Raw genomic sequence first — 13,666 nt, forward strand, 5'->3', positions numbered from 1 at the left:
TCACAGGGTCTATATAAAAGCTCTCTTTTTTCAAGGGTGTTACCGCTGAGGTCAAATTGACCTTCTCAACAATGAATATAAAGAAGATGTCATACATGGTGCTATGATCTCACAGCCTTTCGCATGTATCCAACGACACCCACATCTCCTGTGATCTACAGGCAGCTGCAGTCCTAAGTCTTTCATAATCAACTGCATGTGCTGATTTCCCTCAGTAACAAAAAGCACACTCAGAGATCAGATCTCTGTCGAGGCCTCTCGTTTGGCCTCTTTTCTTTGCCTCTCTATTACCAAAAGTTAAAATTTCAACAATCCTATCATCTTTTCGCTGTAATTACATCGCTAAGTCAAGCCTTTTATATTTCATGAATGAAAAATGCTGATGACAGCTGTGTGAAAAATCAACTATGCAGACAACAGCTCAAATCTATTGTTTGCATTAAGATATGGTTTGAAGTATTTTCATTAGGATCACACATTTCCTCGGCAAAAGCGATTTACTACAAGCTGATGTAATCTACAAAAAAAGCAATAAAAACTTGGCGGGGATGATCATTCATCAGAATTGTGTTACTTTGTTGTTAAAAGCCGCAGAGACAACGCACTCAACAGAATTTAGACGCACACACACACACACACACACACACACACACAACGGAGCAGAGCAAAGCAGAGGAAACGAGAAGATTATTGTTACAGTATGCGCCTTCTACTGAGGTGGAAATACACACAAAAAGTGGATGTTTTATTATTATTATTAGAATACAGATATCGTTACAACATTCTCTATTTGACGGGAGAGTATTGAACCTGTGAGAGGGAATGTTGATCCAAATGTGGCTGTGCATTATTGCAGAACAGCCACAGGGGAATTCATGGGAATGAAACATGGTAATTCAAAGATTGCTGACCAGGGAAGAAAAAAAACAAAAAAAAACTGTCACATGAGAATATGGTTCTGCTGGCAGCCAGGCTGTAAATTGGTGTGGATATGGATGAGCAGGGGAGACCTGAGGCACATGCTGGCCATCCAATGAAGGGAGACGAGCCAGACACATGGCAGGGCCGCTGACAGGCTGTCATACCGAGCTCCTCTCCTGTCAAGGGTCAACCAAATCAGGGGTGACACGTGTGCATGTGCGTGTGTGAGAAAGACGGGAGCTTTGCTAATGACCAGGGTTATGCCACGGCTGTTTGCCAGGGTCAACAATACTTACAGGGAATGTTAACTCACCACTTCCTGTGACATGACTAGAAGCTATATACCAGTGATTAACTAGTTACTATGCTTTTGCATTTTGCCTCCGCAGGCTACTGCAGCTATTCCTGCCCTACAGCGGGTGGCAAGATGATGTCACGGCAAAAAAAAAAGAAGAAAAAAGCACAGCATTGTCGTGGTGAGTGACTGCGGGAACAGAGCAGCATGATTAAACACCAGACAGGAGTCTGCAGAGTTTGATTGCCTTGTTGTTAACATTGTGTTGAATGTGACAGAGACCGATGAATATCCCTCTCTACAACACACTAATAGCTCTCACATTATTTAGAGCAACGCTGTTTATAGGATTGATGACTCGTAGTGAGAATCTGCCAAATTGGTTTTCCTTACCATTATTTGAAGTGGAAAAGTTAGGAAAGCATGTTTAAAAGTTAGTATATCTATGCAGGGGGAGGGTTGGGCTGTTGCCACCTTGTGGCCCAGATGTGATTGTGATTTAGTGGTGCGTATTACCACACAAATGTGTAATCAATCTATTCACCACAAAAGCATTTACCACACAGACCATGGGGCAGTTATTCCCTCCGCTACCATCTTAAAAGATGCCACCCTTTCTGGAGCTACAGCTTATTTCAGGTCACAAACAAACATCTTGTTTACTTCTTATCGCCTAAACCGTTTTACTTCTCTCCAGATAAGATGAGACAACTGCGTTAGTGAGTTTATTACGCCATATGATGAAAACACAGGCCAACACATTCAACTTCTCTCTCAGTGTGTTATCCGTGTTTCAGCTTACCTCGTCTAAAAATGGCTTCATCATTTCTTATTCACAGTCACACACTGAGATGCAATTCACACTCGTTACATAAGCTCCAACTTCTAAAAATTAAACTCTCACTCTTCTTTCTCCCCATATTTAATATTTCACCTTTTTATTAATTATTTTTAGTCTGACCTCCTGTTTGAACTATTTCGGCCAGGTGACAAGACTTATTCTTATTCAGTCACGACACTGATGGCTAGACTTCTTTAAAAAAAAAAAGGACAGATGAGCTGCAATTCAAACTAAATATAAAGCGAGGAGAGAAGAATGAGACGCAGTGTGTGACGCAGTGAAAGAAAACCAGAGATGAGCACACAAGACGAAAAGCTTTCCGGAGGTCATATTGGTGTGGGGATCCGTTCAGCTAGGATTCGTGTGAAAATATAAATGGACAACCTGAAAGCAAAGATGGACGGACGGATGACTGTACAAGTTCAGACAAGCACTCAGGAGGAAATGGATGGACAATATTTGCCATTGTTCTCAGTAATATCTTGCACCGTATGAATATCTTTTTAAGTGATATAACACAAGAGTGATTCAACTCGAATCATTTGACATTTTAGCTTCCATTGTTCTACTCGACACACCTGCTGCAGGATACTGACCAGAACAATCTACAAGTACCTCCCACAGGCAAGAATTCCCACACACGAGAACTCAAACAACAGAGTATACACTTTGTTATGTGACGATATGATGTCTCAGAACATTTTACTGTTCAACAATATGATCTTATTGAGCTGTGACGATTTAGGTCACTTTGCATTGATTGGGTGTTTTTGAGAGGAATCAGTTGACATTCACTATATCTCATCTTACTGTAATGTCTTCTTTAATGAATCATATGAGCTCAGTGATAAATAAAAAAGACTCATTATTACAGGATATCTTGAATTTGTCCGTCCTAATGGCACCATGTATTGATCTTCACAATAGCAACAATGTGATTTCGTTTTACTTCGATGGATGAGCTCAGACAAACACTGTATAAGTTAAGTAAGTGCTGTTACAGATGAGAGTTCTGGATCCCTGGTTTCAAGCTTTGAAATCGAATGAATCATATTCAACACACTGAATGAATTGCCCAAAACTATAGCACTGATTTATGCCTGTGCATACTCGCACTAAGTAACATTTACTTTTAAGTACCTCGATAATCACAAAGCTTTGCCAAAACAGCACTCCCAGAAAAACATGTGCCAACTTTAAGAAATTGATATTTTCAGTGCAGTAAGCCTCATATGCAAATGTTCACTTTGTGCTGAACGTCATACATGATCCTCGCTATCCAGCATTCATATTAACAATGCATTGCCTCATACAGATTCATGAACAGCTTCATTGAAGGTAACACATGTCCAAGTCCAAGCTTAGATGGCATGGCATTAAATGTTACTTTAACATTTAAGAGACTTACTGGAAACAGGCCTCTGATACAATATAATATCTCTGACAAGTATTAGCATAAATATGCAGCGATATAATATATTATCGATTCTAAGTTCTATTTTTTTAACTGCATTTAGTGCTTCCCTAGACTCCAGGTGATGTGCTGCACAGTGTCATTATAATTCATGGGAAACTCATTTAGCTTTTATTGCAATTGTGAGATTTATGCTCATGCCATGTATTAACCAGCCAGACACAATATGTTCCACAACCCTCTCCTCATTTCTTATAGCTAATTACTTAGAAACCTTGGGATGCAGAATATTACGCAAGGCCAATAAGCTGAGTGAGAAGAACATCTAGGACCAAACTTTACAGCAGTTAATTGAGCAATGAGGTTTTGGCCCAGGAGCAATCGCTCCACAGAGTGGCATCAACTTTGAACGCATCTAGCCTCTAAACCAGCTCTGTCTGTGTCAACAGGGTACCAAGAAGAGACAGTTAAAGTTCATTTTGTGTGTGCATGCAGATGCGAGCAGTAGATGTATAAACTCCATTTAGGCTGTAGTAATAGCTGGTCGAAAGTAGGATTTCAAAAGTACCCCATTCGGCACATCTCTTAAAAATTACAGTGTGTATGTGTGACTATTTCCCTTCCTGCACCTGCAGGCTTACAAAGTCTCTCGCTCTACCCTCGTCAAAATCCAAGTCCAACCCCATCAACCCCTTCAGTGCTTCACACCATGAAGTAAAAGTGATGTTTCAAAATGACAGCTGCACCAGCAGAAGTCAAGAAGGACATAAACAGCTTTGACCTGTTTTGGTATTGGCTGAACATTCGCTTCTTTTCCCTTCATCTCTTCTTTTTTTTTTTTTATCTTGGATCTCTCCGCCCAATGACCTCCATCTTTGCCAATGGCATCTCAACCGAAAAACAGGAACCAAAACAACCTCACTTATTCACGTCTACTTGCCACCGCCACTTTCCCAAAGCAATCTCTTCTCCTATGGCATATTACCATTCTCCGTCTTCAGGTTTTAATTACTAGCTTATTAGACACACACACACACACACACACAGAGAAAGAGAAAGAGAGGAAAAGAGAAAGAAAGAGAGAGGGAGAGAAAGAGAGAGAAAGAGAAAAAGAGAGAGGGAGAGACGAGGGGGAGGTTGTAAAAAATTAGGACACATGAATACATGGGCAGCTAAATAAAAATCATCTCTTTTGCAAGAGTGAGCAGAGAAGAAGGGAGAAGAAGGAGGATTGTAAAGAGCAGACCCGTGTAAATGTGAATACTGTTAGTGTATGGGGCGGGTGAGGATGTGTGTGTGTGTGGAAGATGGGAGAAGGAATGGGGAGGAGTGTAAATTGGTATTTAACTTCACAAAAGTAGGATTCTGGCTGAGTCAGAGCATTTTGCCTCCCACTCCTGCCCATCACAACTATCACCCAGAAGCAAGAGGGAGAACACACACACAAAAAAGAGAGAGAGAGAGAGAGAGAGAGAGAGCGAGAGCGAGAGAGCAGCTATTATAGCAACAGATGGTTTCAGCGCTTCTTAACCTTTTTCCTTCAGCAAAGATTGTCATCTGATAAAAAAAACTGCAACATTTTATTCCTTTGATTTGCGGTTTTCATTTACAGCATAAAGTCACGGGTGACGTATTCTGCACCACCTGTGTAGTATTTTCATTATATGTCTGATTTATTACTTTCTAAAAATAAAGGGATTTTTAACAAGCTCATTAAGACTGACAGTTTCTGTTGTATAGGTGAAGTACATGGTGAAGTACATGCTTGAATTGTATCATTCACAACAGAGCATTACTACAATATTTGACATAAACATGAATAGAGTAATATTTGAACATTTTCTGCTCAGTATGCATCTGCACATTACTAAATCTCATATGGCATCTCCTTTTACATTTTTGTGAATCATTCCGAGAATGTGTTACTCATCAAGACCATGTATGCATTTGAAACTGGAATAATTTCGCCCAATATGCTTGAGCTTTCACATGTTTGATTCGATCAGGGATGCAATGTCTCAGAAATAATAAAAAAAAAGAAGTTATTGGCATTTTGTTTTTATTGCTTTTTGTCTCCCTCCATCTTCTCTTGATTAAACCAGGCAGGTGGTGACGAGCATCCTTGCCTCGGTGGCATCATTGTGTTTCGAGAAATTTGATAACATTTTCCCTTTAATTTGCTTTGAATTTCAGCTATTGAACTCATATGTGGTGTGCCCGTTACCACACCAGCACTGGGGGATTTCACAACCCTCCCGACACCAAGACAATATTGCCACACGTCTGTTCCACCTCTCTTTTAAGCTGATTTCTTTAAGGGAACAGCTGTTTTAATTTGGCAGTGCAATAGTAACACATAACAACATTGATGGAAACCCAACTAATCATTTCATACTCCTGACACAACACTGAAATGTTATCAAAGGACCCAATGCTTTTCTTCTTGACCCTCTATAAAATATATGGACCCACCCAGATGCGATATCAAGAAGGAAGATGGAGGAAATTGTGCTGCAGCAGAACTGCATCGCAGCAGAACTGCATCCATTCTTGTCGTGTGCGAGAGTGTGTTTAGTGTAGCTGAGGATTCAATTATGGTCTAGTTCCCCATTTGCAGCACAGGGCCTAAAGATGCACTCTCCCAAGCTATAAGGGAAATCCTTTGGCGTGTCAGAGAGTGAGTGTGTTTATATATATATATATATATATATATATATATATATATATAGTGTATATACCGAGTGCATGGGCGTTCATGTGTTTGTTTGGCTGACTGTCCTCCTCTCGCCGGGCCACTTCCTTTCAACCACAATGCCTCCAGATTTGCCCCATCAACGAATCATCTGCAAACTGTGGAGCTCCGTAATCTGAAGAGGGCCACTGATGTATCCCTGGGCGTTCTCCACTCAAACTGAATCACACAGGCAGCCGCACAGAGACAACAGGGCAGCACGGCATGGCTTTTGGAAGGTCACTCTAAGAATAGCTTTCAATACGTAAAAAAATAAATAAAAGACTTGTATCCAGTGGAGAGCACGGACTGAAATGTGCATGCAGGCAAATGGACACAGAAGCATGCATTAATTCATGGACACAGGCGCAGACCAAAGCACTCTGAATACTGTCAAACACACACATATGTACTGCTGGCTGATGCACATAACGTACATCTGTGCTCAGCTGAAGCAACAAATTAAGCACAAGTCCTGTTTGAACCCTCACACACTGCAGAGAAAAGTGAGGCTAGTAACGAAACAATAAAGAAAGACAGCAATGGCATTGATTCCCTTTATGCTGGAAAGGAAAAGCTTCTTTGCAATCTAAGCAGTGCTTTTCTAAGCTGTTCCACTAATGTGCTGGGAGATCCCTGTGGTAGTGCTTGATAGTTAATGTAAATGCACCACCCAATTATATGGATCAAAAAGCTGTCCTAAACAAAATGGGGTTTAAATAATTCCAGTAAGAGTTTTAATTTTGAGTCTACTGAATTTTTTTTTTTTGTTTAATAAACTCCAATGCCATCTGCTTCCGGCTGGCTACCTGAGGCTGACGCTGCGCGCCACTTTGAAATCATGGTGGGACAAAGAAAATAATTTTATCGCAACGAAAAACGAAGTCTCCTCAAAGCTTATGACAAACTGCCAAAAACAAGCCATTGAGATGCAGCAAAGAAACTCGGTGTTCCTCAGTGTAGTCTTCTCCGCACGAGAAATAAAGACAAATAAAAAAAATTCAGTCATAATAGTCATCCGCTTATAGTGATCACTGATCATTTATAATGTTCTGGTTATTTGCTTGCAAAAAACTACCAATAATCCAATTGGAGTACAAGTTTATATAAAGCTGCGGTAAATCCACACACTTTGCCCAAAGCCGCACGTCCTGACACACTTGACCTCTGTAAACTGGCAAAATGGATTCTGTTTTGCAATTTCCCTTTGCAGGACCAATAAATGCCACAACTACCATCCCTTTCCATTTTATTCCTGTCACCCCTCTATGATTTTTCCACTCCTGCGTTATCTTTCTTTTTCTTTCTGTCCTTGTCTGCACTATGATGCTCATCCCTGAACTCCAGCCTGGCAGATGGGTGAGAACACAGCTCCCAGCATCAAGCTTAACCCAGCCACTGAGGGGTTAACTCAGTGTATCTAGTGCCTTGGCTGTCCTACCTTCAACATTGTCTGCATCTCTTTTTCTCTCTATTCTGTCCACTGGCGTCCTTTCAAGGGTCCTTGCTTGTGACAAGCAGCAGTGAATGTTTATTTTTTTTTTTTTTATGAGATTGTGTACGTGCATCCAAATGTGTGTATGTGTGTGTCTGTGTTTGTAAATGCAGGTATAAGCTTCCAGGCAGTAGAGGCGGCTCTGATGTGAAGTGACATGCTGAGAGACCAAGTCTTTGGACACTGGCTGTGAGAAGGAAGAGAAAAAGAATATCTGTAACCAACTACAACCTTCCATGCCGGACAAAGAACCCTTCGCTGAGAGGGATTCAGTGTCTGGCTAGTGGACAACGCAGTATTGTACACACCATCAGATGAGTGCCTGAGCCCAGGGCTGTCTGGTGGAAGGACATTCTCCCTACTCTATCTACAGGCCCCCCGCTAACAAGACTCCTTCAGTGCGAATGCAGAAGGCGACACAGTAGCTTTATCCTAAGTCAATTTAACAACAACCAAAAAGATGATTAGTGTTTGTCCTTTATATAAAAAACATTTTTTTGTACATTTCACAGAAAGCAGAAGCCCGAAAATAAGGAAACAAAGCTATATGTAGGTAATTTAAGATATTTATGTATATTTGATCGGTAATACCAGAAGACAAGATAAAATTGAAAACGGTAAAAGAGGATTTTGAATGAATTTACTGAAGAACAAATAAATGCAATAGTGTTAATAAGCATTTAGTTTGAAAAGATCAGGAACTATGTTTGTAATGTTTTTAATAATGTTTGTCTGCAATTAAAATGTACAAAAGTAGCTGCTGATGATACAACATGTTATGGAATATTTCTAGATTTTCAGCATACCTTTCAGGAGTGCTACCCGCAAAGTACTTGAGATGACGGGGGTAATTATAAAGGCCCCAGCTGACGGCTTTTTGAGACAGATGTGTTCGTGAGTCTTGAAGCAGGTCAGATACCCAAACTGACTGCAAAATGAGACAAGAGGTCTCTCCGCCACAGCCAAGGTTCTCTGCTCTGACAAGAGACCAGATGGCTGTTTGTGGAAACAACAAACCAGATCAGATAGAGGGAGAGTCAGAGGACGCTGCAGATTCTCCACTACAGCTCATCCTCCCACACAGATAGCCTTTTCATGTTGTCACTTGAACATGTTCTGATTGAAACAGAAGGAAAATGTAAGAGCATGTTTTAAAAAAACAAAACAACATTTTTAAAATCAACTTGCACCAGGGTTTTACAACGCACATGCACTGTGCAAGGGTGTGTGTTAGCACTATGCGTCAGTGACATTCTGTTGAACTGTGGCGAATTACAGAACGACTGGGTGAATTCAGTTATTCCCACGGCTACTGTGTGTGCGAGTGCAGTCGCATTAAAAAGACAAGTGTAACCAGGGCTAAATGTGTGTGAAGTGACTATTTCTGTTGAAACACTTGGAATAATAAACTATATTGCAGAGGCCAACGCATCATCTTCCTGTATCTTTAGAGTGGGTACGTATCAAAATTGTACTGTGATCAAACTCAAAACTGTAAACACTTGTTTTCTTCTCTTTGTGTAGCTAAAGTACGTGCTTCTCACAAGGCAGACTTGGCTTTTATTGTGAAAGGTAAGCAGCATACTAAATGATTAGATGCTGAGCTGCAAATGAAAGCGAGAAAAACGACCCTTCTGTCACATGTCTGAAACAATGACTTTACTTTCTGTAACCTTCCAGCCTGTAGCACATTCTAAAGGGATGGAGTAAGGCCAAAAAACATCCATTCCCCCTGATCAATACTCACATAACAGAAAGACTAGGATGAATTGACTATCTCATAAAAAGGAGATTGAGTTGGAGAATAAAAAAAAAACAAAAAAAAAAAAACATTGGTGTTTATAGGGAAAAAGCCTTTCTTTCTTTGTCATCTCAAAATGTCCAAGTTTAAGCGAATAAATGCGGAAATGGCAGTATTTCTTTCGAAGCGATCAAACAGTAGGATTCTTGAGGGGATATATTACTTGTACATATAAAATAGACCCTTATTTTGAATGTCCGTTGTCAGCTCCTCCAAGCCCAAACAATTCCTTGCAGAGCATTACATACATCACATACCGATATCTCATGAGTATAAACATAAACAAACAAGCATGGATGCAGACACAGTAGCCCTCTTCTAAAACATCAATACTGTCAGGGAAAAGCAGATGTTTTTCCTCAAGCAAGCATTCATATTCCTGCATTCATTCGGAATGGAATCCAGCAAGTATACAACATAATGAATGATGCACATTGTCCCTCTCTGTGTGTTATTTCATAGGCACCACATTATTTAACCCCACCCACCCTTGTTAGAGCATGCCGTGAAGGACATTTGACTAGAATAGCAGAAAAGTCAGAAACGTATGCATTGAAAATAAATGAGCAATTTTTACTGACAGTGTTTCTATTTTGCAAATAACATCTTGGCATCTAAAATGTATCATAACTTTTGTAACTTATTCTTATAGTGCATTGCTTTCTTGACATTGGTTCTTCAGTTATTGTATCTGTAGAAAATGGAGCAGAATATAAGATATGCATGTAATATATTTGAATAATTTTATTGTATAACATCCTAATTGCAAGTCCACCATTTGGTTTTTCTTTTAACCAATTTAGGTAAAATGAATATGGATGTAAATGCCCACTGGCTCAGAAAGAATGAAATACACACTCTTAATAATGACAGAAGTGGCTACAAAACTAAGACGATCAGTCATCACACATGTGGAATAGTAACACAATTGGACTATAAGGTACGTACCATAAGATTACCATAAGGATTACCATAAGGAAAGATAGTCAAGACAAGTCATATCAAAACTTTAACTTGTGCACAAAACTGGAAAGGGGATGTATTGTAAGAACAAGGGTAGTGATATATGCAGTAGGTAGCCATGATAGATTTAACTTGAAGAAGTGTGAACTAAAAGTGGATAAAACATCAAGAGTCATGTCAATCAACAGTGATTGCTTACAGATCAGACTTGGAAGAGGAATGGCAATTTTGAGAGTCAGAGAGACATGGACTTTACTTCATAATGTGTTTAGAGTCACTGGCATGCATGTGTTAAGCCTGATAATAATAATAATAATAATAATGCCTCTCATATTTCCGTGAATGAAATTTCAGCATATCATCACATTACGGTGATGCTGCCTGCATGCTCCTGCCTCCATCAGATTAAATATATCATGCCCGACATGAATGTTGTGTCACGCAGCACCCACAGATCAAGACATCATTCCTACCACACAAGCAATGTGCCACTGGCAAAGAACGAGTATTGAAGAATGATTTTTATTTTTATTTTTAAATGAATATTTTTAAAGAAGCTGCTTGTTAGAAACAAGTATAGATTATTTCCTTACCAGAGACAGTCCTGACAATCTCAGAGGTGTTTCTCAGGCCCACGAAGGAGAACTGGTAGAGCCTCCAGGAGCGAATGTCCCCGACTTCAACTGAGCTTCTTTTCCACTTGTAAATAATCTCCTCCCTGGGGTAGCCATCTGAACAGGGAAGAACACAGTTACATTGAGCTTTGTCACAGGGAGAGGAGAGGAGAGAAGCTTGGTGCAGAAATGACACAACATTAATTTCTTTAAGGAGATATCTTAAGACTTGACCCCTTAGATAAGCTCTCTGCATTATAAAAACGTGTTTGAAAACTGTTCAATATAAAACAAAGACAGAGACGCAGTCTGTTCTATTTTAGAGTGATCCATGCAGACAAAGTCAGTAAGCTCGGAGGGGAACTGTTTCATGAACGAATCATCATATAACAGACTCCTGACAAAATATGCAGTCCATCTGTGGAGTGAAAACTTGAAAGCTGAAACACTCAAAATTGATCCACGTCTGTCTATGACTTGGATTCCAGTAACGTTATTACATCAAGAGGATGCTCTCTGGTTGTGAGAATTACAATAACAATCTTACTAATTCACTTAGACGAAATGATATTTGTTAGTATTGAATTCATGTCTGGTATCCAAATTTCGATTAAAAACTTCTAGACTAATAGTACGTTACATTTCGGAACTGCAACTCCTTATCCTGCGAAGGTTGTCGTCAGTCTAGATATGAGCTGTGTGCAGCCGACAACGGAGCGGCTTGAATAATGCACATGAAGCTTCCTTAGTTCGAACTTTAAACGACTTTATTACTAAAGTGCTCTCAGGCATCCAGTAATGCTGAACCTCGGAGGAGAAGGGGATGGAAGAATCTGCCCATTTGCCACATTACAGCCAGGCAGGCGGGCAGTCTGCTCCTTCGCCGGCAATGCATCCAGGACAAATTATTGATTCGGTGTCCTTTTGGGAAGCTAGAACAACAATGCTCCGTGAGCTCAATGTTGTGAATTCACTTTGAGCAAACTTAAATGATAATGGTGCATCATCTGTATCTGTAAAGCATTCTCCTAAACCGCTGCAAAAGAGGTTCAGGAAACTGGTAAATTGCTTTGTGGCACGTGTTGAGAAAATATGCCCGCGTGATACATTGCTGCACACTGCTCAGTGCTCCGCCTGCTGCCTCTGAGATTGAGCTCATGCACTGTACATCAAGCGATTTTCAAAGTTCTGAAAACATCCACGGCTTTCATCAAATTTAAATGAACGCTTCTGTTCCATTTTTAGGCCCGCTACCCCTCCGCTTTCTCTTTCTTGTTGCTCTGCAGCTATTTAGGAAGCATTCTCTCTGGAGAATATCCCATGGTGCATCTCTCTGTAGATCCATAGCGGCCTCATTAGCATAACATACGCTCATCATTCGGAGGGACTGACTCATTTGGATTTGTGTCACTTTTTGAAATGTCTTTTAGAGCAGTATTGACAAAGTGCAGGAAAAAATCAATCAGTACTCAGCCTGTTTGCAATACGACATCTATTATTAAATCCCCTTAATGAATGCCTATATACTGTATGTATGTACTATAAATGAATGAATGAATAGTTTAACAAACGTTTTTCTTCAAATATGTCCTATTGTAACACATACACTACACTACATATAGTTATATTTTCCTCATTTATTAAAGAACTCTTTGAAGACGAAGAAAGCATTTTAGCTGGCAGAGAGTGCAAGATATACTGTAGATAGTGTACATGCATACATCTATATGTTAAACCTAAATACACATGTGACTCGCCTTACTGGAGATTGGAGAGGTCTGAAAGAAATCCTAAACCTGTTGCATAATGATTCCTTGAATGATGTCTTCGTTGGGCTCATATGTTGCTCGTTCATGGGCCCAGCGTGTGCGTGTTTGAGATGAAACAGAGGAAGAGGTAAAACAGTCGGGGATATCAGCATATGGACAAACTTACAGCTTGAAAACTCCAGGGGACACGAGTGCTCATCCATCGGGAAGTTGTTCAGTTTAAGCTGGCACTCGGCATCGATGGTCAACCTGCAGATACACAATATTTGGATCATATATATATATATTTACACCCCTATCCTTATCAATATGAACACAAGGCATTATGAATTAGAATTTCACCAAACTAAATTGATGGTTTTCACAGCAACACACACACACACGTCTCTTTGTTTTCACACTTCAGGGAGTTTGAAGGCAAAGTCATTAAACTTCCCCTTAATGAGAGAATGACCTTAAATGACTTTACCCATCCATGCACCCGCTATTGTCATGTATTATTGTCCTCCCAATCACTGCGGTCATCCTAATTAACCAGTGGTTAAATTCAGAGTTCCTTAACAAATTAATGAAGTGGAGGGGTAGTGTTCTGCACAGCAGAACATCCATCACGGCTTGATTGACTCCAGAAAGGTTCACTTTCTCTCTTATTATCACTGATAACATATTGTGGTGTCAGCATAAACGTCTGCTGTATTTATGATGGCATGCAAAACATGATAATAAGCACAATTAATATATCCCCTTCAATCTATCCTCCTGTTTCACATGTTTGTTGTTGGCTTCATGAGTACACTCATAACCAGTATGCAGTCAGTTTAA

At 40.0% G+C, this 13,666-nt stretch overlaps 1 protein-coding gene across 6 annotated transcripts in view; it reads right to left on the reverse strand.

Annotated features, from left to right (window-relative positions):
- Positions 1-13,666, reverse strand: part of gabrg2 (gamma-aminobutyric acid type A receptor subunit gamma2) — a 41,622-nt gene that overhangs the window by 10,176 nt on the left and 17,780 nt on the right. For 5 of the 6 annotated variants that reach the window (XM_076102528.1, XM_076102527.1, XM_076102526.1 and 2 more), the window contains 2 exons: positions 13,011-13,093; positions 11,055-11,192 (listed from right to left, as the gene is read on the reverse strand). In XM_076102528.1, the coding sequence (XP_075958643.1) occupies positions 11,055-11,192; positions 13,011-13,093 (221 nt within the window). Of the gene's footprint in view, positions 1-291; positions 322-11,054; positions 11,193-13,010; positions 13,094-13,666 lie in introns of all 6 variants that reach the window. The other variant, XM_076102529.1, reaches the window with a different exon arrangement.

The sequence above is a fragment of the Anarhichas minor genome, unplaced genomic scaffold (assembly GCF_050575085.1).
Source record: "Anarhichas minor isolate MPS153535 unplaced genomic scaffold, ASM5057508v1 ptg000027l, whole genome shotgun sequence".
NCBI lineage: Eukaryota > Metazoa > Chordata > Actinopteri > Perciformes > Anarhichadidae > Anarhichas > Anarhichas minor.